Source organism: Schistocerca serialis, chromosome 11, assembly GCF_023864345.2.
Source record: "Schistocerca serialis cubense isolate TAMUIC-IGC-003099 chromosome 11, iqSchSeri2.2, whole genome shotgun sequence".
NCBI classification, from domain to species: domain Eukaryota; kingdom Metazoa; phylum Arthropoda; class Insecta; order Orthoptera; family Acrididae; genus Schistocerca; species Schistocerca serialis.
The window spans coordinates 133,910,354-133,937,384 of record NC_064648.1 but is presented as its reverse complement, the minus strand read 5'-3'; the positions used below and the strand labels follow the sequence as shown (position 1 = coordinate 133,937,384).

Here is a 27,031-nt window from a genome sequence, read left to right as displayed (position 1 = left end):
TGTGAAATGGATTACATGAAGGGGCAATGGATTCGCAATAAATCCTGTTTCAAGTTGAAGAAAATTGCAGTTGAAGTCCACCACATGCTGACAAAGGCACTTGGTGAGAGTGCACTGAGTCAAGCAAGAACATTTGAGTGATTGGAGCACTTTAAGGAATGCCGACAATCTGTGGAAGATGACAAACAGTCTGGTCAACTGTCAACGTGCAGAACACAGATAATAATCGCAAAAGTGTACGATGTATGTCACAAAGACTGGAGGCAGACAATTCACAGTGTTTGTAAGAGATTTTGGCTGTTGTACAGTACGAATTCTAGCCATTAAACTGACCATTAGATGAATTGCAAGGAAGTTTGTCCCTCAGCTTCTCAGCACTGACCAACGAAACTGTAGGATTCAGACGTGCAGTGAGCTGCAACAAAGAGTTTGAGAGTGTCCAAAATTGTTACCCAAGTCATAACAGGTGACTATTCTCGGCTAACAATGAAAAATGCCATTTTCCCTGAGACCAAAAAAGTTCGACAAGTTTGCGGTGACGTGAAGTCGGTGCTGATCAGTTTTTTTGACCTAAGAGAAATAGTGCGTAAGGAGTTTGTTGCACCTGGTCAGAGTGTGAATAGCCAGTTTTACTGCAAGGTTTTGAGGCTACTGATGGAAGATGTTTGGACCAAATGGCCAGAGTTGTGGAATAAGAAAGACGGGTCGGTGCACCGTGAAACTCCACCCGCACACATCTCCCTTGTTGTGAGGGGATTGCTGGCCAAAAACAACATGGCAATGACTCCCAACTTCCATACCCACCAGACCTAGCACTGTGCGACTTCTGCCTGCTCTCGAAGATTAAAATCACGTTGAAAGGGTGATGTTTTGGCTCAATTGAAGACATCCGAGTGGAATTGCCACAGCTCTTGAACGCCCTTTACCCTGCGGACTTCCAGCAGTGCTTCCAAAAATGGGAATAATTCTGAGTTTGTTGCATACGTGCCTGAGGTGACTACTTTGAAGCTGACAGAGTATGACATAAGTATAGTTTCATGGTTTAACAGTGAAATTCTTTAATGTTTTGGGACCAGAAAATATGGACGTAACATAGAGGAAAACATTATGTGGAGGAACGTTATAAAGATGTTTCAGTGTATAATCATTTGAGCGTGAAATAATTAATTTTTATGAGCCTCGATTTATATGAATTTATTTTTATGTAAATATACCAGAGAAGGAAAGTAGCTACTCACCATATAGCGGAGATGCTGAGTTGTGATAGGCACGATTAAAAGATTCACACAATTGTAGCTTTCGGCCATAAAGGCCTTTGTCAGCAGTAGACACACATACACGCACGTACACACAGACTCGTGCAAACACAACTTGCCCACACGTCTGCAGTCTTAGAGAACTGAAACCACACTGCGAGCAGCAGCACCAGTGCATGATGGGAATGGCGACTGGGTGGGGGTAAGGAGGAGGCTGGGGTGGGGAGGGGGAGGGATGGTATGGTGGGAGTGGCGGACAGTGAAGTGTTGCAGTTTAGACGGAGGGCAGGAGAGAAGGTGCGGAGGGGTAAGTAATGGAAAGGAGAGAAATAAAAAGAAGGCGTGTGGGGGTGAAATGGTGGCTGTGTAATGCTGGAATGGGAACAGGGAGGGGGCTGTATGGTTGAGGGCAGCGACTAACGAAGGTTGAGGCCAGAAGGGTTACGGGAACTGGGGCAACTGAATTAAATTCTCCACCAGGGTTTCGATTACCTCTTGTTGTGTCCTGAAATGAGAAATGTCCTGCCCACAATCCTTCCCACCCCTCCTACCATGGTATTCCGCCGTCCACTGAACCTACACAATATACTCGCCCACCTAACCTAAACAATATACTCGTCCATCCTCACACAACCCCTGCTCCCAATCCCTTACCTCACGGCTCATACCACTGTAATACACCTAGATGCAAGACCTGCCCCACACAGCCTCCTACCACCACCTACTCCAGTCCGGTCACTAACATCACCTATCCTGTCAAAGGCAGGGCTACCTGTGAAACCAGTCATGTGATTTACAAGCTAAGCTGCAACCACTGTGCTGCATTCTATGTAGGCATGACGACCAACAAGCTGTCTGTCCACACGAACGGCTACTGACAAACTGTGGCCGAAAAACAAGTGGACCACCCTGTTGCTGAACATGCTGCCAAACATGATACCCCTCATCTCAATGACTGCTTCACAGCCTGTGCCATACAGATCCTTCCCACCAACAGCAGCTTTTCTGAACTGCGCAGGTGGGAACTTTCCCTGCAATACATCCTACCTGTAACCCTCCTGGCCTCAACCTTCGTTAGTCGCTGTCCTCACCCGTCCAGCCCCTTCCCTGTTCCCATTCCAGCACTGCACAGCCGTCATTTCACCGCCACACTCAGTCTTTTAATTTCTTTTTATTTCCTTTTATTTCTCTCCTTTCCGTTACTTACCCCCTCCCCACCTTCTCTCCTACCCTCCGTCTAACCTGCAGAACTTCACTGCCCGCCACCCCCACCATACTATGCCTCCCCCTTCCCGCCCCAGCCGCCTCCTTACCCCCAGCCAGTCACCACTCCCATCATGCACTGGTGCTGCTGTTTGCAGTGTAGTTTCAATTCTCTGAGACTGCAGAGGTGTGCGCAAGTTGCGTTTGCGTGAGTGTGTGTGTCTATTTGTGTCTACTGCTGACAAAGGCCTTAATGGCCGAAAGCTATAATTGTGTGAATCTTTTTGCTGTGTCTATTGTGACTCAGCATCTCTGCTATATGGTGTGTAGCAACTTTCCTTCTCTGGTATTGTCACATTCCATCATGGATTTTCCATTGTTTGATTGTATTTTTATGTAAACAAAGATACTGATACCTGCAAGTATCGAAGGATTCCTAGTGTATCAGTTGATCGATTACATTACTAACCGTCGTACTCGCTTCTGCCATCGATGTGAACCTCGACTCGTCGTGTGTCACCGAAGTTGCTCCTTCACGATGTGGCGTACAGGAGGCAGTGTGTGAACGAGCGAGTGTTCTGAACGTGGCTGTCGTGACCCCACAGGAGACGTGGAGCTGAGGTTCAAGGGCCACCGGTCGTACCTGCAGAACACGGCGTACAACACGGTGCCGCTGGTGGTGCACGGGAACGGCCGCAGCAAGGTGCTGCTCAACACACTGGGCAACTACCTGGCAGGCGCCTGGCACCCCGAGGAGGGCTGCGTCGCCTGCTGGGACAACACCCTGTCTCTGGATGGAAAGAAGGTGAGTTGTGACCAGTACACAGGATTTGAGCCACTCTCACACAGTGTGTTACAGTTCTTATTTGTTTTTCCTTGTCTCGAGCACACAGATCGGTCCCCTACCTGCATATCCTGTCAACTCCTCAGAGCCTCACAGTCTGGCGTCTCACGAGGGACCGCACCTACTTGTCATCACAGATTTTGTGGGAAATAATTGGTATATACAGAATGAAAGTATATACAGAAATGAAAGTGATGGAAGAGGGAACTCAAGATTGCTCAGTGCTTAGAAAAGATAGCACTTTTGGTGTGGGTTAGGCAGGGCACAAGTCATTTACGTTTGCATAGCTTACACATGAGGTTGGTGCAGTGCAGTGAGTATAGAATTATACTGTGAGAGTTGTGTGCTTATTTTATTTTATTTTATTTGACATTACGTAGACTTGTCCATTATAATCATCTGGGCTGTTATGCCGTGGTCGGTTGATGAATTCTGAGGTGATTCCCAACGTTTCGTCTCCGACTGCGGGAGACATCTTCAAGGGGGCCCGTAGCTTGATGGAAGGTCCAACACACACACTGGCTCGTTACTGACAGTCAGTAACGAGCCAGTGTGTGTGTTGGACCTTCCATCAAGCTACGGACCCCCTTGAAGATGTCTCCCGCAGTCGGAGACGAGACATTGGGAATCACCTCAGAATTCATCAACCGACCACGGCATAACAGCCCGGATAGTTATAATGGACATGATATTTCCGGCCGTGAAAGTTTACATTTTAGTATTACGTAGACTGCATATAAACTGAAATAATGCTCATTATACAGGGTGGTTCATAAAGAAAGAACATTGCAGTTGTTTGCTACAGACAAACTGTGAAAGGCAGAAACCATTGTGCACGTCACTGGATCTGGGTAGAGGAAAGTTGAAAGTTCTGTGTTCACACAGACATTATACCACACCCTCAACATGAGCACCACGCATTGCTCGAGAAACATTGAAACGGTAATCCATTCCATTCCACCCTCAAATCAACATATCCCCGTTCATTGAATCGACAGCTTCACCAGTTTGATTTTTCAGATCTCTAAGGGAAGCTGCAATAGGTGCGACGAAGACTCGGTCATTTGTGTACCCCCACAGAAAGAAATTGTAATGTGTAAGGTCTGGCAGGCCAAAAGCGATGAATAAGGTTGTGTAATCTACCTCTTTGAATCTAGTGTTGTGGGATGGTCTTGTTAAATAAACGCCACACCTTGAGGTGAAATGGAGGCGGGGCACCGCCGTGCATAAAAATGAAATTTTTCTAATCTTCGTAAAGTTCAGAAAACAACCAGTTTTGCAGCACGTTCAGGTATGAAGTTCCTGGCGAAGTTTCTCTGCAGAAAAAAAGTTCCATTGACTTTGTGAACATAAATGACACAAAACGCATTCATTTTCAATTAATCTTTCTGATGTTCAGTGACGGTGCCAGGATTTTGTGACCCCCAAATTATTACATTATGGTGGCTTAGTTTACCTGGTAGACTAAATGTTAGTTCATTTGGAAAGCTGTGCTGTTGGGAAAACGTGTCCTCTACCGTATCCTTTAGTAATGAAGTGTAAAATTTGTACCTTCCGTTACAGTTGTCGACACGCAATTGCTGCATTAACAGCAGCTTGTAAGGCTTCATATGCAAGCGTTATTTCAGAACACGCCACACCATTGTTTTAGTGAGCTGAAGCCCCTGGAGTGGCTGTCTTGTGGACTTTGAGGGGGGCTCCGTATGTTCCCATCTCGGATACTCTCAACATTTTCGCGAGCTTTTCCTTTGTGTCCACAACTAATTTCAAAACACTTGAAATCTTTCATTTCTTTTTTGAATCAACCTGTATTGTGTTTGTTAATATTTTCATAAAAGGCATGAAAAGAAAAGGCAAAGGAAAATTTGGGATTGCAAATAAATTTCAGGGAAGATATTGTGAAATACAGTGCCCATGAGGGCTCTGCAAATATCTTCCTGAGAACTGATTGCAATTAAAGTACACAGGACCTTTTGTTGTGTGCAATTTGCTACCAAACTGTCCATTGAGAGAGAACCGTTTAGGAATGTAAACCATGTATTAAAAAATGTGTTTTTTAAAATGTGTGCAGGATGTCGAGAAAATTACTGCTTCCTGTTTTTATGATGAATATCAACCTAGCATCTGTATATTGTCAACTGTAAATAAAAATATTTCATTTTATGTAAGAAGTTCTCATCTAGGCATTGTAATCACTTCCTGGATATTTATTTAGAACCTCAAATTTTTCTTCACCTTTCATTTTCATCCTTTTCTGAAAATACTAATAAATACAACATACTGAGCATTGTTTCAGTTTATTTGCAGTATGAGTAACACAAAAATTAATGATAAAAAGTGTTTCTGCATACAGTCTTGTCTACATTGACCGTTCTGCACCAGCTGCTGCCTAAAAACTGTACTAACACAAATGGCTCATGTCTCACCCGACCTGCGCCAAAAATGCAATTTTTTTTTAAATTTTTTAATCCCCCCCAATAAACCCAGCCATCAGCAGCTCCCTCTTCTGTCACTTTGATATCTGGCTGACCCCAGCATATACCAATTATTTGAATACAGAAGCTGTTTTCAGGGAGTGTGCAATTGATGTACATTATTCAGTTTATACAGTGAAATATCTCTTCCCATATTTCGTAACACTAAAGAATACGATGACCAGGACCGGTTTCATATTCACACATCTTATACACACCACTATCTCCATACGTAAGCTTAAGAACAACGTCTTAGTGCTGTGGCAGTCTAATCAGTGAACACAGTAATGGGATTAGACAGTAGTAGAATAATAAAAGGATCAGTGCACTTGGTAATGTTTTGAATAAAATCCAATCATTGAAAGAATCAGCTGGTAAACCAAATCCAGTAGTTAAATCGGAACTGTTCAGAGAACTGTTTTTGTGGATAGTTCGCACATACAGTATCTGATCAAAACTATCCGGACACAGCCAACAACATATGTTTTTGGTATTAGGTGCATTGTGCTGCCACCTACTGCCAGGTACTCCGTATCAGCAGCCTCGGTAGTCATTAGACATCATGAGAGAGCAGAATGGGATGCTCCGTAGAACACAAGATTTCCACACTCCTAAACATCACTAGGTCCACTGTTCCCGATGTGATAGTGAAGTGGAAATGTGAAGGGACACGTACAGCACAAAAGCGTACGAGTCGACCTCATTTGTTGACTGACAGAGTCCGCCGACAGTTGAAGAGGGTCGTAATGTGTAATAGGCAGACATTTATCCAGACCATCACTGACGAATTCCAAACTGGATCAGGATCCACTGCAGATACTATGACAGTTAGACAGAAGGTAAGAAAATTACGATTTCATGGTCAAGTGGCTGCTCATAAACCACACATCACACTGGTAAATGCCAAATGATGCCTCGTTTGGTGTAAGAAGCATAAACATTCGATGATTGAACAGTGGAAAACAGTTCTGAACGTCATCTGCCAGCGTGTGTTGTGCCAACAATAAAATTTGGAGGCCGTGGTGTTATGGTGTGGTCGTGTTTTTCATAGAGGGGGCTTGCACCCCTTATTGTTTTGCTTGGCACCATCACAGCACACGCCTACGTTGATGTTTTAAGCACCTTCTTGCTTCCCACTGTTGAAGAGCAATTCGGGGATGGCGATTGCATCTTTCAACACGATCGAGCGCCTGTTCATAATCGACGGCATGTGGCGGAGTGGTTACACAACAATAACACCCCTGTAGTGGACTGGCCTGCACAGAGTCCTGACCTGAATTCTATAGAACACCTTTGGGATGTTTTGGAACTCCGACTTCGTCCCAGGCCTTACCGACTGACATCGATACTTCTCTTCAGTGCAGCACTCCATGAAGAATGGGCTGCCATTTCCCAAGAAATCTTCCAGCAGCTGCCTGCGAGAGTTTGCGCTGTCATCAAGGGTAAGGGTGGGCCGATACCATACTGAATTCCAGCATTACTGATGGAGGGCGTCACAAACTTGTAAGTCGTTTTCAGCCAGGTGTGCGGGTACTTTTGATCACATAGTGTATGCGTTGCTGATTTACTCTCTCAACTGTGAGCCTCTCAAAGCTGTTAACGTGTTCACCTATGTGACTTTCACACAGGTGTTACACTGTTACTTGCCAGTCATGTTGTTGTTCTTGTGGTCTTCAGTCCTGAGACTGGTTAGATGCAGCTCTCCATGCTACTCTATCCTGTGCAAGCTTCTTCATCTCCCAGTACCTACTGCAACCTACATCCTTCTGAATCTGCTTAGTGTAGTCATATCTTGGTCTCCCTCTACGATTTTTACCCTCCACACTGCCCTCCAATACTAAATTGGCGATCCCTCGATGCCTCAGAATATGTCCTGCCAAGCAGTCCCTTCTTATTGTCAAGTTGTGCCACAAACTTCTCTTCTCCTCAATCCTATTCAATACCTCCTCATTAGTTATGTGATCTACCCATCTAATCTCCAGCATTCTACTGTAACACCACATTTCGAAAGCTTCTATTCTCTTCTTGTCCAAACTATTTATCGTCCATGTTTCACTTCCTTACTCCATACAAATACTTTCAGAAACGACTTCCTGATACTTAAATCTATACTCGATGTTAACAAATTTCTTTTCTTCAGAAATGCTTTCCTTGCCGTCGGCAGTCTACATTTTATATCCTCTCTAATTCGACCATCATCAGTTATTTTGCTCCCCAAATAGCAAAACTCCTTTACTACTCGACTACATTCCATTATCCACGTTTTGCTTTTGTTGATGTTCATTTTATATCCTCCTTTCAAGACACTGTCCATTCCGTTCACCTGCTCTTCCAAGTCCTTTGCTGTCTCTGACAGAATTACAATGTCATCGGCGAACCTCACAGTTTTTATTTCTTCTCCATGGATTTTAATTCCCACTCCGAATTTTTCTTTTCTTTCCTTTACTGCTTGCTCGATATACACATTGAATAGTATCGGGGAGAGGCTACAACCCTGTCTCACTCCCTGCCCAACCACTGCTTCCCTTTCATGCCCCTCGACTCTTATAACTACCATCCGGTTTCTGTACAAATTGTAAATAGCCTTTTGCTCCCTGTATTTTACCCCTGCCACCTTCACAATTTGAAAGAGAGTATTTCAGTCAACATTGTCAAAAGCTTTCTTTAAGTCTACAAATGCTAGAAACAGAGGTTTGCCTTTCCTTAATGTTTCTTCTAAGGTAAGTCGTAGGGTCAGTATTGCCTCACGTGTTCCAATATTTCTACAGAATCCAAACTGATCTTCCCCGAGATCGGCTTCTACCAGCTTTTCCATTCGTCTGTAAAGAATTCGTGTTAGTATTTTGCAGCCGTGGCTTATTAAACTGATAGTTCGGTAATTTTCACATCTGTCAACACCTGCTTTCTTTGGGATTGGAATTATGATATTCTTCTTGAAGTCTGAGGGTATTTCGCCTCTCACATACATCTTGCTCACCAGATGGTAGAGTTCTGTCAGGACTGGCTCTCCCAAGGCCATCAGTAGTTCTAATGGAATGTTGTCTACTCCCGGGGCCTTGTTTCGACTCAGGTCTTTCAGTGCTCTGTCAAACTCTTCACGCAGTATCGTATCTTCCATTTCATCTTCATCTACATCCTCTTCCATTTCCATAATATTGTCCTCAAGTACATCACTCTTGTATAGACCCTCTATATACTCCTTCCACCTTTCTGCTTTCCCTTCTTTGCTTAGAACTGGGTTTCCATCTGAGCTCTTGATATTCATACAAGTGGTTCTCTTATCTCCAAAGGTCTCTTTAATTTTCCTGTAGGCAGTATCTATCTTACCCCTCGTGAGATAAGCCTCTACATCCTTACATTTGTCCTCTAGCCATCCCTGCTTAGCTATTTTGCACTTCTTGTCAACCTCATTTTTGAGTCGTTTGTATTCCTTTTTGCCTGCTTCATTTACTGCATTTTTATATTTTCTCCTTTCATCAATTAAATTCAATATTTCTTCTGTTACCCAAGGATTTCTACTAACCCTCGTCTTTTTACCTACTTGATCCTCTGCTGCCTTCACATCCCTCAGAACTACCCATTCTTCTTCTACTGTACTTCTTTCCACCATTTCTGTTAATTGTTCCCTTATGATCTCCCTGAAACACTCTACAACCTCTGGTTTAGTCAGTTTATCCAGGTCCGATCTCCTTAAATTCCCACCTTTTTGCAGTTTCTTAAGTTTTAATCTGCAGTTCATAACCAATAGATTGTGGTCAGAAGTCACATCTGCTCCTGGAAATGTCTTACAATTTAAAACCTGGTTCCTAAATCTCTGTCTTACCATTATATAATCTATTTGATACCTTCTAGTATTTCCAGGATTCTTCCATGTATACAACCTTCTTTCATGATTCCTGAACCAAGTGTTAGCTATGATTAAGTTACACTCTGTGCAAAATCCTACCAAGCGGCTTCCTCCTTCATTTCTTACCCCCAATCCATATTCACCTACTATGTTTCCTTCTCTCCCGTTTCCTACTCACGAATTCCAGTCACCCATCACTATTAAATTTTCATTTCCCTTCACTACCTGAATAATTTCTTTTATCTCATCATACATTTCATCAATTTCTTCATCATCTGCAGAGCTAGATGGCACATAAACTTGTACTACTGTAGTAGGCATGGGCTTTGTGTCTATCTTGGCCACAATAATGCGTTCACTATGCTGTTTGTAGTAGCTTACCCACACTTCTATTTTTTTATTCATTATTAAACCTACTCCTGCATTACCCCTATTAGATTTTGTATTTATAACCCTGTATTCACCTGACCAAAAGTCTTGTTCCTCCTGCCACCGAACTTCACTAATTCCCACTATATCTAACTTTACCCTATCCATTTCCCTTTTTAAATTTTCTAACCTACCTGCCCGATTAAGGGATCTGACATTCCACACTCCGATCCGTAGAACGCCAGTTTTCTTTTTCCTGATTTGCATAAAGTATTGAAATATTTGACTTCGTGAACATAGGAGTTATTACAGAAAAACATTAGTGACACTTTTAAATAATATTTGATTATATTTAGGCTAAATATTACATGAAACTTACACGTTTTCATGCCTCGTCATAAAATGGCTCCTTGCGCTATCGAGAAACAAAAGGGAAGAGCGAGGGATCGTTTTTCAAAAGGAACAGAGATTGCAATTACATTCTCAGATCATATTAATTGATTACAGAGTCTTTGTGATTTTTCTGCGATAATATTTATTTTGTTATGACATCAGTTTTGGTATATTTGCAAACTTATTCAATATATTTTTCATCACATTATGTGGTGAACCGCCACACAGTGTCAAAAGCTTCCTCTAAGTCTAAAAATGCTATAAATGTAGGTTTGTCTTTCTTTAATCTATCCTTTAAGATAAGACGTAGAATTAGTATTGCCTCATATGTTCCTGCATTTCTCCTGAACTCAAATTGATCTTGCCTGGAGTCAGGTTCTACCATTTTTCCATTCTTCTGTAATTAATTTGTGTCAGTATTTCACAAGTATGGCTTATTAAATTGATAGTCCAATAATATTCGCACCTTCACTGGGATTGGAATTATTACATTTAGCTTAATTTATGTTGCTCATAATATATTTGTGTCTACAATGAATGTTAGTATTGAGGTTATGGCTGACACTGTGGTAACTTGAGGACAGTAAGAAGCAACAGAACTCATCAAGAACTGCCACTTTGAAACTATCTGCGCCGATTCGTTTGGGAGGGGGGAACAGAATTTGACAGCTGCATCTCTTTGAATAAGAAGGTTAAAATAAAACCAGTTAGCTATTTTTTTGGCCATAGGAGCTATTCAGCAGAGTGAAAATAGATTATCAATATCTGAAATGTATCAAAACGTGTCTTAATTGGGATCAAAGGAAGCAACGCTGCCACGAGGCTGCAGGTGTCGGCTGTTTGGAACCCCCCGTCCCCATCTCTGCAGCTCTGAGTCTGCGACTGACATGGACCGAAAGCTGTAAATGGGAAGAAAAAAACCTGTCTGTCATCAACACTAATGTAGTGCATCTGTCACTTGAGCTAAGATCGTTAAAGTGAAAGTGTCATTCGTGTGTTTCAGCCCAAAGCATACCCCACAGTGATGGCAGCCATATTTGTGGAACAAGCGACGCCTTTCCTGGAGGAATTCTTCGAAAAATTTGCTGCGCAGGACTACCCAAAGTCTCGCATGCACCTCTTCGTCCACAATGCGGTAAGTTAAGCTTATTCTGATGTATAGGGGTAGTAACCTTTATCTGTTTGCTTGTTACACTGATGCTTCCTTAAGTTCCAGTGTTCTGTTATGTTTTTTCCTTCTTGTTAGCCAGATGCAATGCTACACAGTAGGACATACTGTACAGTCTCTATAAGTAAGGGAGAGGGCTGATAATAGTAACTGAAGCGATAGACAAGTCATCCCAACTCCGTGTGTAGTGCATCTGTTTCTGGGGATGTGAAAGTGAGGGGGGGAGTTAGCGGTTGCTGAAATTTTGTATGCAGTGTGGTCTGAAATCAGATTGTTAACTGATGCTTTAGACAGAATTTTGGGATACAGCTTTAATGGCAATCAAAGAGGCCTGTGCGTGTATTTCACAGATCTGGAAAAGGCATTCATCAGTGTGGCTTGTGATAATATTATAACTATAGTGAGTGAAAAAATGGTCTAGAGAAACAGATCACATAAATTCATATTCAAATCAGAAAGTGCTAGCGAGTGTACCAACTGGAGTGAATTAGGGAAATGAGTAAGATAAGACTGTGGCCTGCCTCCCAGACATTTAAATCTGCACTTAAAGAATATGGCTGAGTACAGTTCAATACAATCATTGGAGGAGGGGGGGAGGGAGGGGGGGAGGCAATTGAAGGAAGCATAATATAGTGTTTGAGGTTTGGAGATGACATTCTTCTTGTAGTAGCAGATGAAAAAGTATTTCATAATTGTAACGAAAATCAGCATGAAGAAAACAAAAGCAATTACACTTGCAGGAAATAAAAGAATAAAGATAATACTGAATTGGAAAGTATTACATGTGAAAAGCTTTAAATTCATAGGATGTAAACAGAAACTGACTGGCAGTGCAGCACAGAAACTGAAACTGGGATAGTGGTGGTGAAAGAGGTGTTTTATAAGAAAAAGTCTGCAGCTCGTGGTGTTGTGGTAGCATTCTCGCTTCTAGCACACGGGGTCCCGGGTTCGATTCCCGATGGTGTCAGGGTTTTCTCTGCCTCGAGATGACTGGGTGTTGTGTGTCTTTCATCATTTCATCATCATTGGCTCGCAAGTCGCCGAACTGCGTCAGCTAAAAAGGACTTGCACTTTCGGTGGCCGAACACCCCGCTTGGGGTCTCCCGGCCAACAATGTCATATGATCATTTCATTTCATATAAGAAAAAAAGAGTTTTCTGCAGCAATATGTAAAAAGATTTGAGGAAAAGGGAGCCCTGGATCTATGATATTCCTGAACTGGGGCAAAAACTTGATAGTGGGACCCCCACCACCCCTCGAGCAGTTGTGATAGGATGTCAAAAATTAAAAAAAAAATGATTTTTCAAAAATATGTTCATTTTGTAGCACACATCTTTCTGAAGAGTTTGATGTATGAAACATATATGTTCGAGGAACTGCAAGACATATTATTCGGTCTTAAGTGTGCCATAGTGCAGTGCCACGTCTCTTCACACAGCATGCTTGCATCGCATGTCACTGTATTTTGCATTGTGGAATTCAAATGTGTATATTTTGTAATGGAAGCCATCAAACTTATATTCAGGACAGTCGAAATTAAGATGACCTGTGGTGCCTCCCCTGCTCCCAGTTGGCCAATTTGACATCCTGCCCCCCCCCCCCCCTTTCAAAAAAACTCACAATTGGTACTGGGTAGGATTGTTTGTGATTGGGGGAATAAGAACTTTTCAGGAAATTTGCACTGTTTATTGTCTATTAGCTAATAACAGAAAATTAAATATAGATAACATAAAACCAGTAATGACAGGAGACAAGAAAGATAATACACATTTCTTCAATCCGTAGGTCCCTGCATTTTTCTCTCTCTAATCTTCCTATAGCCTTACACGGCGTGCTTTCCTTTCTGCGGAAGAATCTATTACCTCATCAAACTTCATCAAACATTTTGCTACATGAAAAGTCAAAATGTCATTGTCTGATACTGAAAAAGCTGTTAATACGAATAAGTACCCAAGACTGATGTGGTTTCTCCATTTGATTACATCTGTTTTGTCACTATCTGCTAGATAAAATGAAATGGGCCTTTCTAATGTTGCAGCAATTGTAACATATGCCAAATAAGCGAGACTGCTTTGGCACGATTGGTCATTTTTATCTACCGCATTTACATAAATAACACAACACAATATAATTCATGAAGTACCAATGTCAAATGCCTATTAGGCCTACTACAAGCAAAAAGTTTTATATTAGGAAATAGTTTCACATTTCATTCATATGTTACAGTTTCTCAAGCATGAGATCGAAAAGTAGTAGTATGAAATTTTTTTTATAAATTTGGAATTGTCATATTCTTCCATATAATTAGTGTAATGTCCCCGTTTCTTTTCCTTCCTTGTTCTAACAGACCATCTTGTCATCACTAATTCTGTAGCCATTCCTGACATTGCCAAAACTTATTCTCCAGTTAACTTCATTGATCCTGACAGGATCACCTGTTTAGTTATCCCACATTTATTCTTCGGTTAGACATTATTATGTGTTTGTATGACACGTTTTGCGTGCTATTCCAAGAATAGAACTGAAGCGGCTGCTAACTGGGACTGTACAACTTGCCCTTACTAGCGTAGCGATCTGGCAAAAATTTTCTGTCAAAGTTTCATTTTCTTGGATACACTGAGAAGATAATATGTAATCTTTCTCACCTGTTATTCCTGTTAGTCATTTATTTCCACTATGGTAGTCTGAATCTATGGACTTCACTAATAACTATAACAAGGCTTTGGTTTTATTCGGCTCACTTCATGTAGCCCCTTTTGTTTGCAGGAAAGTTTGTTATTTCTTGATGGGATGGGGATTCTCCTGGCAGTGACATCACGAACACTATGCATGCATTCACAAGTCAACTTATGATTCGTTCAGAAATCAACTAAGAATGTGTTCAAAAATTTTCAAAAACTGATAATGAAGCGTTACAAAATCATACGAATAATCGGTAGACCAATGTGTGCTGGTTGCTGTGAAACAAGGTTTTTTGCTTCAAGAATTTGACTTTTGTGCCCCCTGAGATTGCCACCTGGGGCAGATAACCCAGAAGGAAAAGAAACCGGATTGAACATATAAGGGGCATTCAAATGAAACCCGGTCACTAGCGTAAAGTAACAGTAACGATTTTATTAACTCAAAATGTAGTTATACATAGTATGCATACTCAAAAATAGTCGCCAAAACTGTTGGCACGTTTATCCCATTGTGACACTAGCTGGTCAATTCCATCCTTGAAGAAGCCAGTAGGCTGCTGTCAGATCCAGGCCTGGACCCAGTCACACACTTCGTCACCCATTGTGAATTGATGTCCGCAAGTAGCATGTTTTAGAGGTCCAAACACATGAAAGTCACACGGTGGATGTTCCAGTGTTTCCCACCGAAATTGCTGCAGTGTCATCTTCACCACATTGGCCGTGTGTGGTCGGGCATTATCACAAAGGAGGATAAAGCCATTGGACAATATGCCTCAGAGTTTTGACTTGATGGCTCTTCTAAGGCTGTCCAAGGCTACACCATATCCGGTGTGATGACACGATGAGCGTGTCCAGGACAAGCATTGTCTTCCAGTGACTCGCGCCCCTCGAGGAATCATTTGCGTCATTCCACAACCCTTGAACGACTCAGACTGTACTTACAGTACACAGCCTTCATCCGTTGACACATTTCACGGCCTCCAACTCCGCTGCCAAAAATTATTTCACGGCCTCCAACTCCCTCCGCTGCCAAAAATTGAATCAGTCTTCGTTGTTCCTGCTTACTCGCCTTCAGGTTCGGTAGTGGACGATAAGTTGTGTGACCACTTTCTCTTCGGCACGAAACCACACTGGCACTATGCAGCATCAAATGGTGCGCACACGTCAGTCTCTCTACCAGTTGATGGCACTACCGTACCCGCAGTTATGTGGTGCCACCTTATGTGTAAGGCAAAGCTAGACGCACTGACCAGGTTTCATTTGAATGAATCTCGTACATAAGAAAGAAGGAACTGCTCATAAAAACAGTCTTTGAAGGGTCTCTGGAAAGGAAGAAGAGGCAAGGGAGGAAGAGATTTCAGTTTCTGAACAGCAGCATTAAGAAGGAAGCAATGGACGGCCAGAAATGGAGATGCACAGGACCTGCTAAATCTGCACATAACTGGTGATGATGAGACACAGTAACCACTGCATTGTGTGTGAACTGAAGTTGGTGGCAACCCATAAACCTTCAGCATATTACAAAATCTGTCGTTCCAGGTGCTCCTGTCAGCCACCATCCAGGGAGCCATGTCAGAGCAGTCATACTGTACCTTTTACACAGGGTTGGGCAGATAAAAGTAGCCCTTGTACATATAGATGAAATGCAGTGAAATTACAGAAACAAAGAGCTGAAATGGTCTTACCATTTATTTACAATGGAAAAACACGGCAGTAAATACATTTACAGATGATGTAGAAAGTGGCCCCTGTTTATTGATGAATACGCAGCTGTGTACGTCTAAGCATATTCGGATACTCCCGGGAAGTTTGGATATTGATGGTGGCAACTTCACGGCTGATGTTGTCTTTCAGTTCCTGTGTAGTGTGTGGATTTGTTTTGTAGACCTTGCTCTTCGAGTTAGGTATGGCGAACGTGGTCACTGTATATGTTTGCTGACATTGTTTGGCTACTGGTCACCCTATGTTATATAACAATACTGAGATATTGGCATGCATGTCCAGCTATTGGGACAGTGTTATTAAGGAAGCTGTTAAGGTTAAATTAGCGAGCAACGTTGTAAACGGGGATTGAGGTTTTTGTTTAAACTCTGCTTGGAATCCTGCTCTCTCCCTTGTCAAAATGCAGAGGGACAGAGTCAGTATTACCTCACCTGCTAGTTTGTAGTATTTCACTATCAATACCTCTGACTCTGGTCATCTTTGGTGGCATAAGTATTCCGTGTGTGTATGTGTTATCTATACTGAATTACCCCAAAACATTTTAAATTTGCTTGTACATCGCCTGTCCGTTGCAGTTTGTGCCTTGAAAATGGCAGGGTGTACTCCTGCCGAAATATCAGCGGTCGCTGTAAATATTACGTGGCTGAATTCCCGTCATTATTCCTACTAACAAGGGAACCTCCCCATTGCACTCCCTCAGATTTAGTTATAAGTTGGCACAGTGGATAGGCCTTGAAAAACTGAACACAGATCAATCGAGAAAACAGGAAGAAGTTGTGTGGAACTATGAAAAAAATAAGCAAAATATACAAACTGAGTAGTCCATGCGCAAGATAAGCAACATCAAGGATAGTTTGAGCTGAGGAGCGCCGTGGTTAGCGTGCGCAGCTGCGGAGCGAGAGGTCCTTGGTTCAAGCCTTCCCTCGAATGAAAAGTTTAATTTTTTATTTTCAGTTTATGTGAAAAACCCATATGTTTTCATCACTTTTTTGGGAGGAATTACCACATCCACATTAAAACCTAAATCAGGCAAGGTAGAAGAATCTTTGTTCCATTCGCCAAGTGTACAAGTTAGGTGGGTCGACAACATATTTCTGTCATGTGACGCACATGCCGTCACCAGTGTCGTATAGAAAATACCAGACGTGCTTTCGTGTGGAGGAATCGTTTGACCTATGACCTTGCGATCAAATGTTTTCGGCTCCCATTGGAGAGGCACATCCTTTCGTCTACTAATCGCACGGTTTTGCGGTGCGGTCGCAAAACACAGACACTAAAATTATTACAGTGAACAGAGACGTCAATGATCGAATGGACAGATCATAACTTCGCGAAAATAAAGAAAGTAAACTTTTTACTCTAGGGAAGACTTGAAGCAAGGACCTCTCGTTCCGCAGCTGCTCACGCTAACCAGGGGACCACGGCGCTCCTGAGCTCACACTCCCTTGATGTTGCGTATCTTGTGCATAGACTACTCAGTTTGTATATTTTACTAATTTTTTTCATAGTTCCACACAACTTCTTCCTGTTTTATCGATTGATCTGTGTTCAGTTTTTCCACTGTGCCAACTTATAGCTAAATCTGAGGGGGGTGCAATGGGGAGGTTCCCTTGTAAGAAAGTCTACCTTCTTTTTTCCTTCTTTAACAGCATTGCTGTGTTATTGTCATTGAATAGAGTATTTTGAAGTCCTTCTTGGCACTTGTACACCATTGGTTGGTCTGTACAGGACCTCCTGTGATGCAGAGATTCTGCTGTCAAACTCCATCCACTGCACACAGCCAAAGGAGTGCTCAAACAAATAATAAAAATACAAAACAATCATTGGAAGATGTGTAGGATATCTTCTGCATACAAACATCTTTTGGGACAATTTTGGTCCCATTTAATTATTATTAGAACTAGTACAAAACTTCTTGTATACACACTTGCCTCTTCATAGATGAATTTAGCAGCTGTATTATTTATGGTAAAATGTCTGCTTGTGTCTGTGTCTGTGTCTGTATGTGTGGATGGATATGTGCGTGTGTGCGAGTGTATACCTGTCCTTTTTTCCCCCTAAGGTAAGTCTTTCCGCTCCCGGGATTGGAATGACTCCTTACCCTCTCCTTTAAAACCCACTTCCTTTCGTCTTCCCCTCTCCTTCCCTCTTTCCTGATGAGGCAACAGTTTGTTGCGAAAGCTTGAATTTTGTGTGTATGTTTGTGTTTGTTTGTGTGTCTATCGACCTGCCAGCGCTTTTGTTCGGTAAGTCACCTCATCTTTGTTTTTATATATAATTTTTCCCACGTGGAATGTTTCCTTCCATTATATTGATATCTATATTTTATATTTTTTTTACACAATTTTCGGAAAATATTTTGAAAGTGTTCTTTTAAAATTGTAGTACAACATAATTTTACTTTCACTGTGAGAAGAAGTCTTTCTAATTTTTGAGCTTTCATTACGTCCAATCTGTGTCTTTGCCTGTGTGAAGCAAGTACAGATGGCACAAAGTAGTAGTCCAATTGCACTGGGGGTGGTAATGTAAATGGAATAACAAGATTTCCGATGTGAAGAAATAGCACACCAGTTGTGTTAAAAAACAGTTGCTGAAGCTGATGAACAAAAATGTAAATGACAAGATTGGTATTTGCATTTGGCGGAGACATGAGAGGGAAAAGTAATCGGCACTACCAACAAAAACTGCAGTGTTTAACTTCGCCAGGAAATTTTGACACTACGACTACTAGTTCACTGGCTTTTTCCGAAATGAAAAAACAGGGAAGTTGACATGAAGTGAAGTGTTCCGGACAAATCTGACATGTGACAAGATCGAACAACGGGCCCATTGGACACCTTTTATTGTGCCACTTGCATGCAATTACCCCTGTTAGCAAAATGGTGATCACCAAGCATGAACATGCATCATTTTCCTCCAATTCTTGCTCTAATGCAGATAAGGAGGCTGCTACCTTGTTGATGTACAGAATATCTAATAATAAATTAGTACTTAAATAAACAGCTCTAGAACTGGCAGTGTATTTACAATATGCAGCCGATAGCTGTGCCCCCCCCCCCCCCCCCTCCCTCGTAACTTGATATTTATTCCATCAGTATATTGATATGTCGATAATGTTTTGTAATATATCAAGGGCTGATAACTATAATTTCTCAAATATCTATATATCGGATTCCTGATACTTTTTAAAATAACAGCAATCCTAACATGTACTGTTGCTGTGCAGCATCTGAGAGGATGCACTGCCTGCTCTCGCAAGTACTGTAGGGAAGCAGCCTACTCACACCTTATAAAATTCACATCAGTCTTTCCATTGTGTGCCAGCCAGTCCGCTGTAACTAGCTCTGATGTCATAAATATTACGCAATACTTTAAAATGAAGTAAATAACCTGAAACGTTTCTAGCATGTCAGGAGTAATACAAAATCAATATGTGTTGAATATCAGTACAATAACTTTAACCATTTTCGAAATTTGGATGTTTTTCTGTAAAAATCATTGGCGCAACAGAAAAGAGCTAGAAACTTAAAAATTTATATTCAGATTCCTTTTGCATAATAATTTAGTAGAAACAGTATTCTGGATCTCGCAAATTAAAATTTTAGTTGAAATTCATGATTTTCTGGTTTTTTGTCTTAGAAATTAAGGAAGCAACATAGATTAAGTAGGCGAATAAATAAAGCTAGGATGTTTAAATTTAAGTAGAAGGGAGATCCGCTATAATCATAAAAATGTGAGAAGTTTCAACAGAATAACTATAAAACTATAGCTATAGCGTATCTCCAAAGAGCAAGTTCAGAGCTCGTCTACTGCATGTAGTGTAATTAAATTAATTATCTCGCCCAAAATATTTGACTTAGCCACGTCAGACTTTTATTATGATTACTTACCTCTGTGCTGATTGCACATTTAAATTGAGAGCTTTATCGGCCATCAGCAAAGGAAGCAATGATTTATTCAATAACTTAAAGTGGTGCATTACTAGCCCAGCGGCTAGTCGGGAGAGCCGATTTGATCAGGCGTTCCCTTAGCTGTCCTCACCGCGGCTTTATATGTAAGAATGCTGCGCGAGAAAAGGAAGCCCCCAGTTCTCTCCAGACGCTGATTAGCGCACCACCTGTGCTGGGAGTCGCGTCGCGTCGGTATTGTTGATATAAACAGCTTCGGATGCAGTAATAAGTTACTCGGGATACACGTAACCATGAAATCGATTTCGAGTGAAGTGTTAATTTTGGGATGATGTTAATGATCTATCTTTAGTTTGCGTATGTCGTATTTTCACGTGCCGCCGCAGGACAGACATTCTACCATTATTTAGCGTGGCATTTGATAAACATTATCATCAAATTATGGCGAGCACTCAGTTAAACATTTAATTTGAACAGTTATAGTGGCATCAGCGCATTAGACTCTGAACTGCTCTGTTAGTTGGATTGTGTGGATTCTTTTTGGGCTGTGACATTCTTGCAGCCAGGTTCGTCATTGAGTACACCATCGCTGTCGCTCCTGTCTGTGATGCAGCGTCAAGGGTAACCGCTGATAGTCCGTGCTGCTGCAAACGCCGTTGAACTGTTCGTGCAGATGGTTGTTGTGTTGCAAACGTCCCCATCTGTTGACTCAGGGATCGAGATGTGGCTGCACGATCCATTACAGCCATGCGGTTAAGATGCCTGTCATCTCGACTGATAGTGATACGAGGCCGTTGGGATCCAGCACGGTGTTCCGTATTACCCTCCTGAACCCACCGATTCCATATTCTGCTAACAGTCATTGGATCTCGACCAACACGAGCAGCAATGTCGCAATATGATAAACTGCAGTCGTGATAGGCTACAATCCGACCTTTATCAAAGTCAGAAATGTGATGGTACAAATTTCTCCTCCTTACACGAGGCATCACAACAACGTTTCACCAGGCAGCGCTGGCCAGCTGCTGTTTGCGTATGAGAAATCAGTTGGAAACTTTCCTCATGTCAGCACGTTGTAGGTGTCGCCACCGGCGCCAGCCTTGTGTGAATGCTCTGGAAAGCTAATCATTTGCATATCACAGCATCTTCTTCCTGTCGGTTAAATTTTGCGTCCGTAGCACATCATCTTCGTGGTGTAGCAATTTTAGTGGCCAGTAGTGTACATTAATTATTGAATGTCTTCTGCATGTGTCATTACCTAGTATAGAGTGCATCATTTGCTCATTGTGTGTATACTCTTGCATCTCATTCTTCCTTCTGTGTTTATGTAATATAACGGGCATTCAGATAAAACCCGGTCACTAGCGTAAAGTAATGGTAATGATTTTATTAACTCAAAATTGTTGTTACACACAGTACACATAGTCAAAAATAGTCACAAAAACTGTTGGCACATTTATCCCGTTGCAACACTAGCCGGTCAATTCCATCCTTGGAGAAGCTAGTAGGCTGTTGTCAGATCCAGGCCTGGACCCAGTCATACACTTTGTCATCCGTAGGGAGTCGATGTCTGAGAATAGCTTGTTTTACAGGTCCAGACACGTGAAAGTCACACGGTGAAAGGTCGGGACTGTACAGTGAATGTTCCTGCGTTTCCCACCGAAACTGCCGCAATGTTGTCATCACTGCATTGGCCGTGTATGGGCAGGCATTATCATGCCGGAAGATAACGCCATTGGACAGCATGCCTCAGTGTTTCAACTTGGTGGCTCCTTGAAGGTTTTGTAAAGTGGCGTGATAACGCTGAGCATTCATGGTGGTTCCCCGTCCCAGGAACTCGACAAGCAGTGGGCTCTTGTGGTCATAAAGGAAGGACATCGTGAGCTTACCAGAACTGGTGTGCACGGCCATGGATTTCTTTGGAAGTGGTGAAGTCGCACGTCTCCACTGCTTGCTCTGAGGCTGACTTTCTGGTTCAAAATGGTGACGCCATGTTTCGTCACCTGTGACAGAAAGCCGTATTCCTCCTCAAGATAATGTTGCAGATCACTCAAAGACAGTGCCATTCGAGTACTGCACTGTTCAACCCACTGCACACAGATTTTTCAAAAGTTCAAGTATTGATGCATTATGGTGTTGGCAGTGCCCACACTAATACCCAGTAACCGATGGATCTGGTCCGTGGTGATTCTGCGGTTGTCCGAGACTAAAGCACTCACTTCCGCAACCATTTCCGGTGTGACGGCACGATGACCCTGTCCAGGACGTACATCGTCTTCCAGTGACTCGCACCCCTCCAGGGATCATTTGCGTCATTCCACAACACTTGGACGACTCAGACTGTACTCACGATACACAGCCGTCATCCGTCGATATATTTCATGGCTTCCAACTCCCTCCGCTGCCAAAAATCGAATCACTCCTCATTGTTCTTCCTTACTCGTCTGCATATTTGGTAGTGGATGATAACTTGTGTGACCCCCTTCTCTTCGGCATGAAACCACACCGGCGCTATGCACCGTCAAACGGTGTGCCCGCGTCAGTCTCTCTACCAATCTATGTCACCACTGTTCCCGCATTTACGTGGTGCCACCTTATGTGTAAGGCAGAGGTAGAAGCACTGACCAGGTTTCATTTGAATGAACCTCATACATTCAGTTAACAAGATAATTTCATTAAGTGATAGTACATAATCCATTATTATGCTTTTCTTGGCACAGGATTTTGGAGGGTACATGAGGGAGACACTCTGGCAGTTCAGTTCTTCCGATTTCTCACCTTTGCTGCATTCTGGTGGCTACATCAACATATGTCTCTGAGTACTAACTGTAGTCTTTTGTTTTCATCCTAGTTATTCTTTCAAGTTGATGATATTTTGTTATTTCCATAATCCTGTTCTTGTGTATGATGTTATTTTTATGTACAGGGTTATTACAAATGATTGAAGCGATTTCATAAATTCACTGTAGCTCCATTCATTGACATATGGTCACGACACACTACAGATACGTAGAAAAACTCATAAAGTTTTGTTCGGCTGAAGCCGCACTTCAGGTTTCTGCCGCCAGAGCGCTCGAGAGCGCAGTGAGACAAAATGGCGACAGGAGCCGAGAAAGCGTATGTCGTGCTTGAAATGCACTCACATCAGTCAGTCATAACAGTGCAACGACACTTCAGGACGAAGTTCAACAAAGATCCACCAACTGCTAACTCCATTCGGCGATGGTATGCGCAGTTTAAAGCTTCTGGATGCCTGTGTAAGGGGAAATCAACGGGTCGGCCTGCAGTGAGCGAAGAAACAGTTGAATGCGTGCGGCAAGTTTCACGCGTAGCCCACGGAAGTCGACAAATGAAGCAAGCAGGGAGCTAAGCGTGCCACAACCAATGGTTTGGAAAATCTTACGAAAAAGGCTAAAGCTGTTTACAATTTCTACAAGCCCTGACACCCGATGACAAAGTCAAACGCTTTGAATTTTCGGCGCGGTTGCAACAGCTCATGGAAGAGGATGCTTTCAGTGCGAAACTTGTTTTCAGTGATGAAGCAACATTTTTTCTTAATGGTGAAGTGAACAGACACAATGTGCGAATCTGGGCGGTAGAGAATCCTCACGCATTCGTGCAGCAAATTCGCAAATCACCAAAAGTTAACGTGTTTTGTGCAATCTCACGGTTTAAAGTTTACGGCCCCTTTTTCTTCTGCGAAAAAAACGTTACAGGACACGTGTATCTGGACATGCTGAAGAATTGGCTCATGCCACAACTGGAGACCGACAGCGCCGACTTCATCTTTCAACAGGATGGTGCTCCACCGCACTTCCATCACGATGTTCGGCATTTCTTAAACAGGAGATTGGAAAACCGATGGCTCGGTCGTGGTGGAGATCACGATCAGCAATTCATGTCATGGCCTCCATGCTCTCCCGACTTAACTCCATGCGATTTCTTTCTGTGGGGTTATGTGAAAGATTCAGTGTTTAAACCTCCTCTACCAAGAAACGTGCCAGAACTGCGAGCTCGCATGAACGATGCTTTCGAACTGATTGATGGGGACATGCTGCGCCGAGTGTGGGAGGAACTTGATTATCGGCTTGATGTCTGCCGAATCACTAAAGGGGCACATATCGAACATTTGTGAATGCCTAAAGAAACTTTTTGAGTTTTTGTATGTGTGTGCAAAGCATTGTGAAAATATCTCAAATAATAAAGTTATTGTAGAGCTGTGAAATCGCTTCAATCATTTGTAATAACCCTGTAAATTGACCACAAGAGCCTCTCAGAATAACATATTATTGTTTAACCATTTCCTTTTTAAAAATTTTAAATTTAACTTTATTTGTCTTTTTAATTATTACATTTTATCACTGTAATAACTGATGTACCTGACAGGATCACTACAGACCATACCTATTGTACTATTCATATATTGCATTCTGTACAATGTTGTAATTGACAAATGCATGTAGACTTACGGTAGCAATATTTGGGAACCTAACATCACAACCTTATCATGTGGGCACTGTACTGCAGTTTGTTATGAACAGTAGCACTACTGGTAGTATGGTTCTGCCGGCACTGTGGCATAGTTTACATCATATTTTAAATATGTGCAATGATGTTAAGCTTATTGTGTGTGCGTTTTGTGACGATGTCACTATGGCTTTATTAAATTGGGGCATGTTAAAGAAACAGGTATGCCTCATCATTTTTTAAGTGCATGTTTCTACATACAAGAAGGTAATAACTTTTTGTTACTTCATATTTTATTGGTTTAAGTTATAATCTGTCTACTAGTTGTATTTCATTCTCCATATTTTGCTGCAAATCTGAAGATGGTCACAACTCACCGAAACCAATAATCTAAGGACTAAAGATTTTATGATTGTTGACAGAAATAAAATAAATTTATTCTGCACTCCCTGGATCACCAATGACTTTGTTGCAGCTTGTGATAAGTTTCTTTATTTGTTTGGGGATTATGTTGAGAAAGAGCTGAACAGTGTACTTTTGAGATGCAGGTAATTCTATAATGTATTCTGTAATGTAAGTTACTTTCAGAACTGCCTTCATAATTTAACTTAATCCAGAACAATTCCTCCGTGAAAAAATCTGGAACAGTAAACTAGAACTGAAATGAGGAGCCCTGACTGCCAGCTACACTTACTCAGCTAAATAGTGTATTTACATAATTATGAAAATGATTGGGTGTGACCAATAATTCTGTGGTTTCTTTTTATAGTCCCAAAAGCATTTTTTGTGTGGTTACTGGAAGTGTCACTGTGATAGATACAGCAGGGCTTCCAAATACACTAGACTCTTGCTAATCCAGCCATTCCTTGTGTATATGAGTGTCAGATTTAGCAGAGTGCCAGATTATTGAGAGTGTATTGGAATAATTTTTTAAAAACTATATAGTTTCAGATTGTTTACAAAAGAACCTTAACCCCTTCAAAATACTCTCCATTACACCTACTACATTTGTCCCACCGGTGCTTCCACTGTTCAAAATATTTTTGTAGTCGTCTTTAGAAATGACTAACAGGTCCTCCCTCATTTTTTGCTTGACTGCTTTAGTGTTGTCAAGTCGATGTCCTTTTGAGACCACCTTTCGTACGTGGAAATAACAAAAAAATTACATGGAGCCATGTCAGGTGAGTAAGGTGCATGGGGCAGCGAAACCGTGTCTTAACAGAAATGGCTGTGTGTGTAGGTGCGTTGTCGTGGTGGAAGAGCCAGTCTCCTGTCTGCCACAAATCGGGTCTTTTTTGACAACACTGTTCCACAATCTTCTTAAAAGTTCCAAATAAAAAGGTCTGATTGACGGTAACACTTGTGGAACAAACTCTGAATGAACTACACTCTTCGCATACAAAAAGCAAATCTACATTGTTTTGATGTTTGATTTGACATGATGACTTCTGTCTCTCTCTCTCACACTGCTCTTTTTTTTTTTGGGGGGGGGGGGGCGGGGGGGGGGGGTGACATCTTCCACTGGTCTGATTGCTGCTTTATTTCTGGGTCGTAATCATAGCACCATGACACATCAACAGTAATGACTTTTGACAGAAATCTGGATCAGTTTCCAGCTGTTGTTCCAAAGCACAGCATGTTTCGACTCAGTGTTCCTTTCGATTGTCAATCAGAACCCGAGGAACAGACTTGGCAGTAACCCTTTTCATTCCCAAAGCTTCTGTTACATTTCTCTGAACTGACCTCGAAGATAACCCACTAATATCAGACTCAACGGTCTGTGAGTGCGAGCTGCTGAAGTTTTTCCTTGATTTGGGCAGTTGATGGACATCTGGGTTTGTCAGCAATTGACATGTCACCATTTTTAAATCGAGCAAACCACTTGTATGCTTGAGTTTTTTCCGTACCATCATCTTTGTAAGCTGTTTTCAACATGAAAACAGTTTCGGCAGCATTTTTAGCAAGTAGAAAACAAAATTACACAGCTGCACGTTGTTTACTTAAACTTTCCATCATAAAAAAACAAAACAGTGTTAGCAAAAATCGACAACACAAACGGCACTGAATTGTCAATGAGTTGCGCCATATACGCCTAGAGGAGAAAAGCGCACTACACTAGCTCCGCCCTTGGCAATGTTATCCCCCCCCCCCTTTTTTTTTCTACTCATTATGAGACATGCTCCAAATTTTTTGTTGTCAGAATGATGTTACGTGATGGCAGTATACTTTATCACACAACAGCATATGAGCATTACGTCGGTACTCTACGTTGCTGATGATTGATGCATAATGTTCTCCAGAAAGACATCTGCAACTTCAGCACTAGTAGTGTGATAAATGTTTGTGGTCTCTCCACCTATGGCCTCTTGTTAGTTTAATCATAACTTTCCTGTATGATTTTGATTATCTCTTTGTCTGTTAAAGTTTAGTCATAAAGAGTTTCTTGTCCAACATTGTACTGTGAAGAATCTCAGTTCAACTTATCTCTAGTTTAGAGTTTCTGCTTGAGTGCTAGTGTAATGTGTTTCCTTTTAGAAGACATTATACATAACTGTTAAGAAAGCCACAATTTCAAATGTGTATAGCATTGTTTAACACTGTAATTAACTAACAACATTGTCGCACTCAAGAATTCGTTATTGTATGCATCATTTCTGCTCGAGCAGCTACAGGCTGGATGTGGGCCGGACTACTGGGGG

At 41.9% G+C, this 27,031-nt stretch overlaps 1 protein-coding gene across 1 annotated transcript in view; it reads left to right on the top strand.

Moving 5' to 3' along the window:
- Positions 1 to 27,031, top strand: part of LOC126427387 (procollagen-lysine,2-oxoglutarate 5-dioxygenase) — a 460,163-nt gene that overhangs the window by 201,830 nt on the left and 231,302 nt on the right. Inside the window, exons 6-7 of the mRNA XM_050089740.1 lie at positions 3,065 to 3,264; positions 11,390 to 11,521. Of these exons, the coding sequence (XP_049945697.1) occupies positions 3,065 to 3,264; positions 11,390 to 11,521 (332 nt within the window). The remainder of the gene's footprint in view (positions 1 to 3,064; positions 3,265 to 11,389; positions 11,522 to 27,031) is intronic.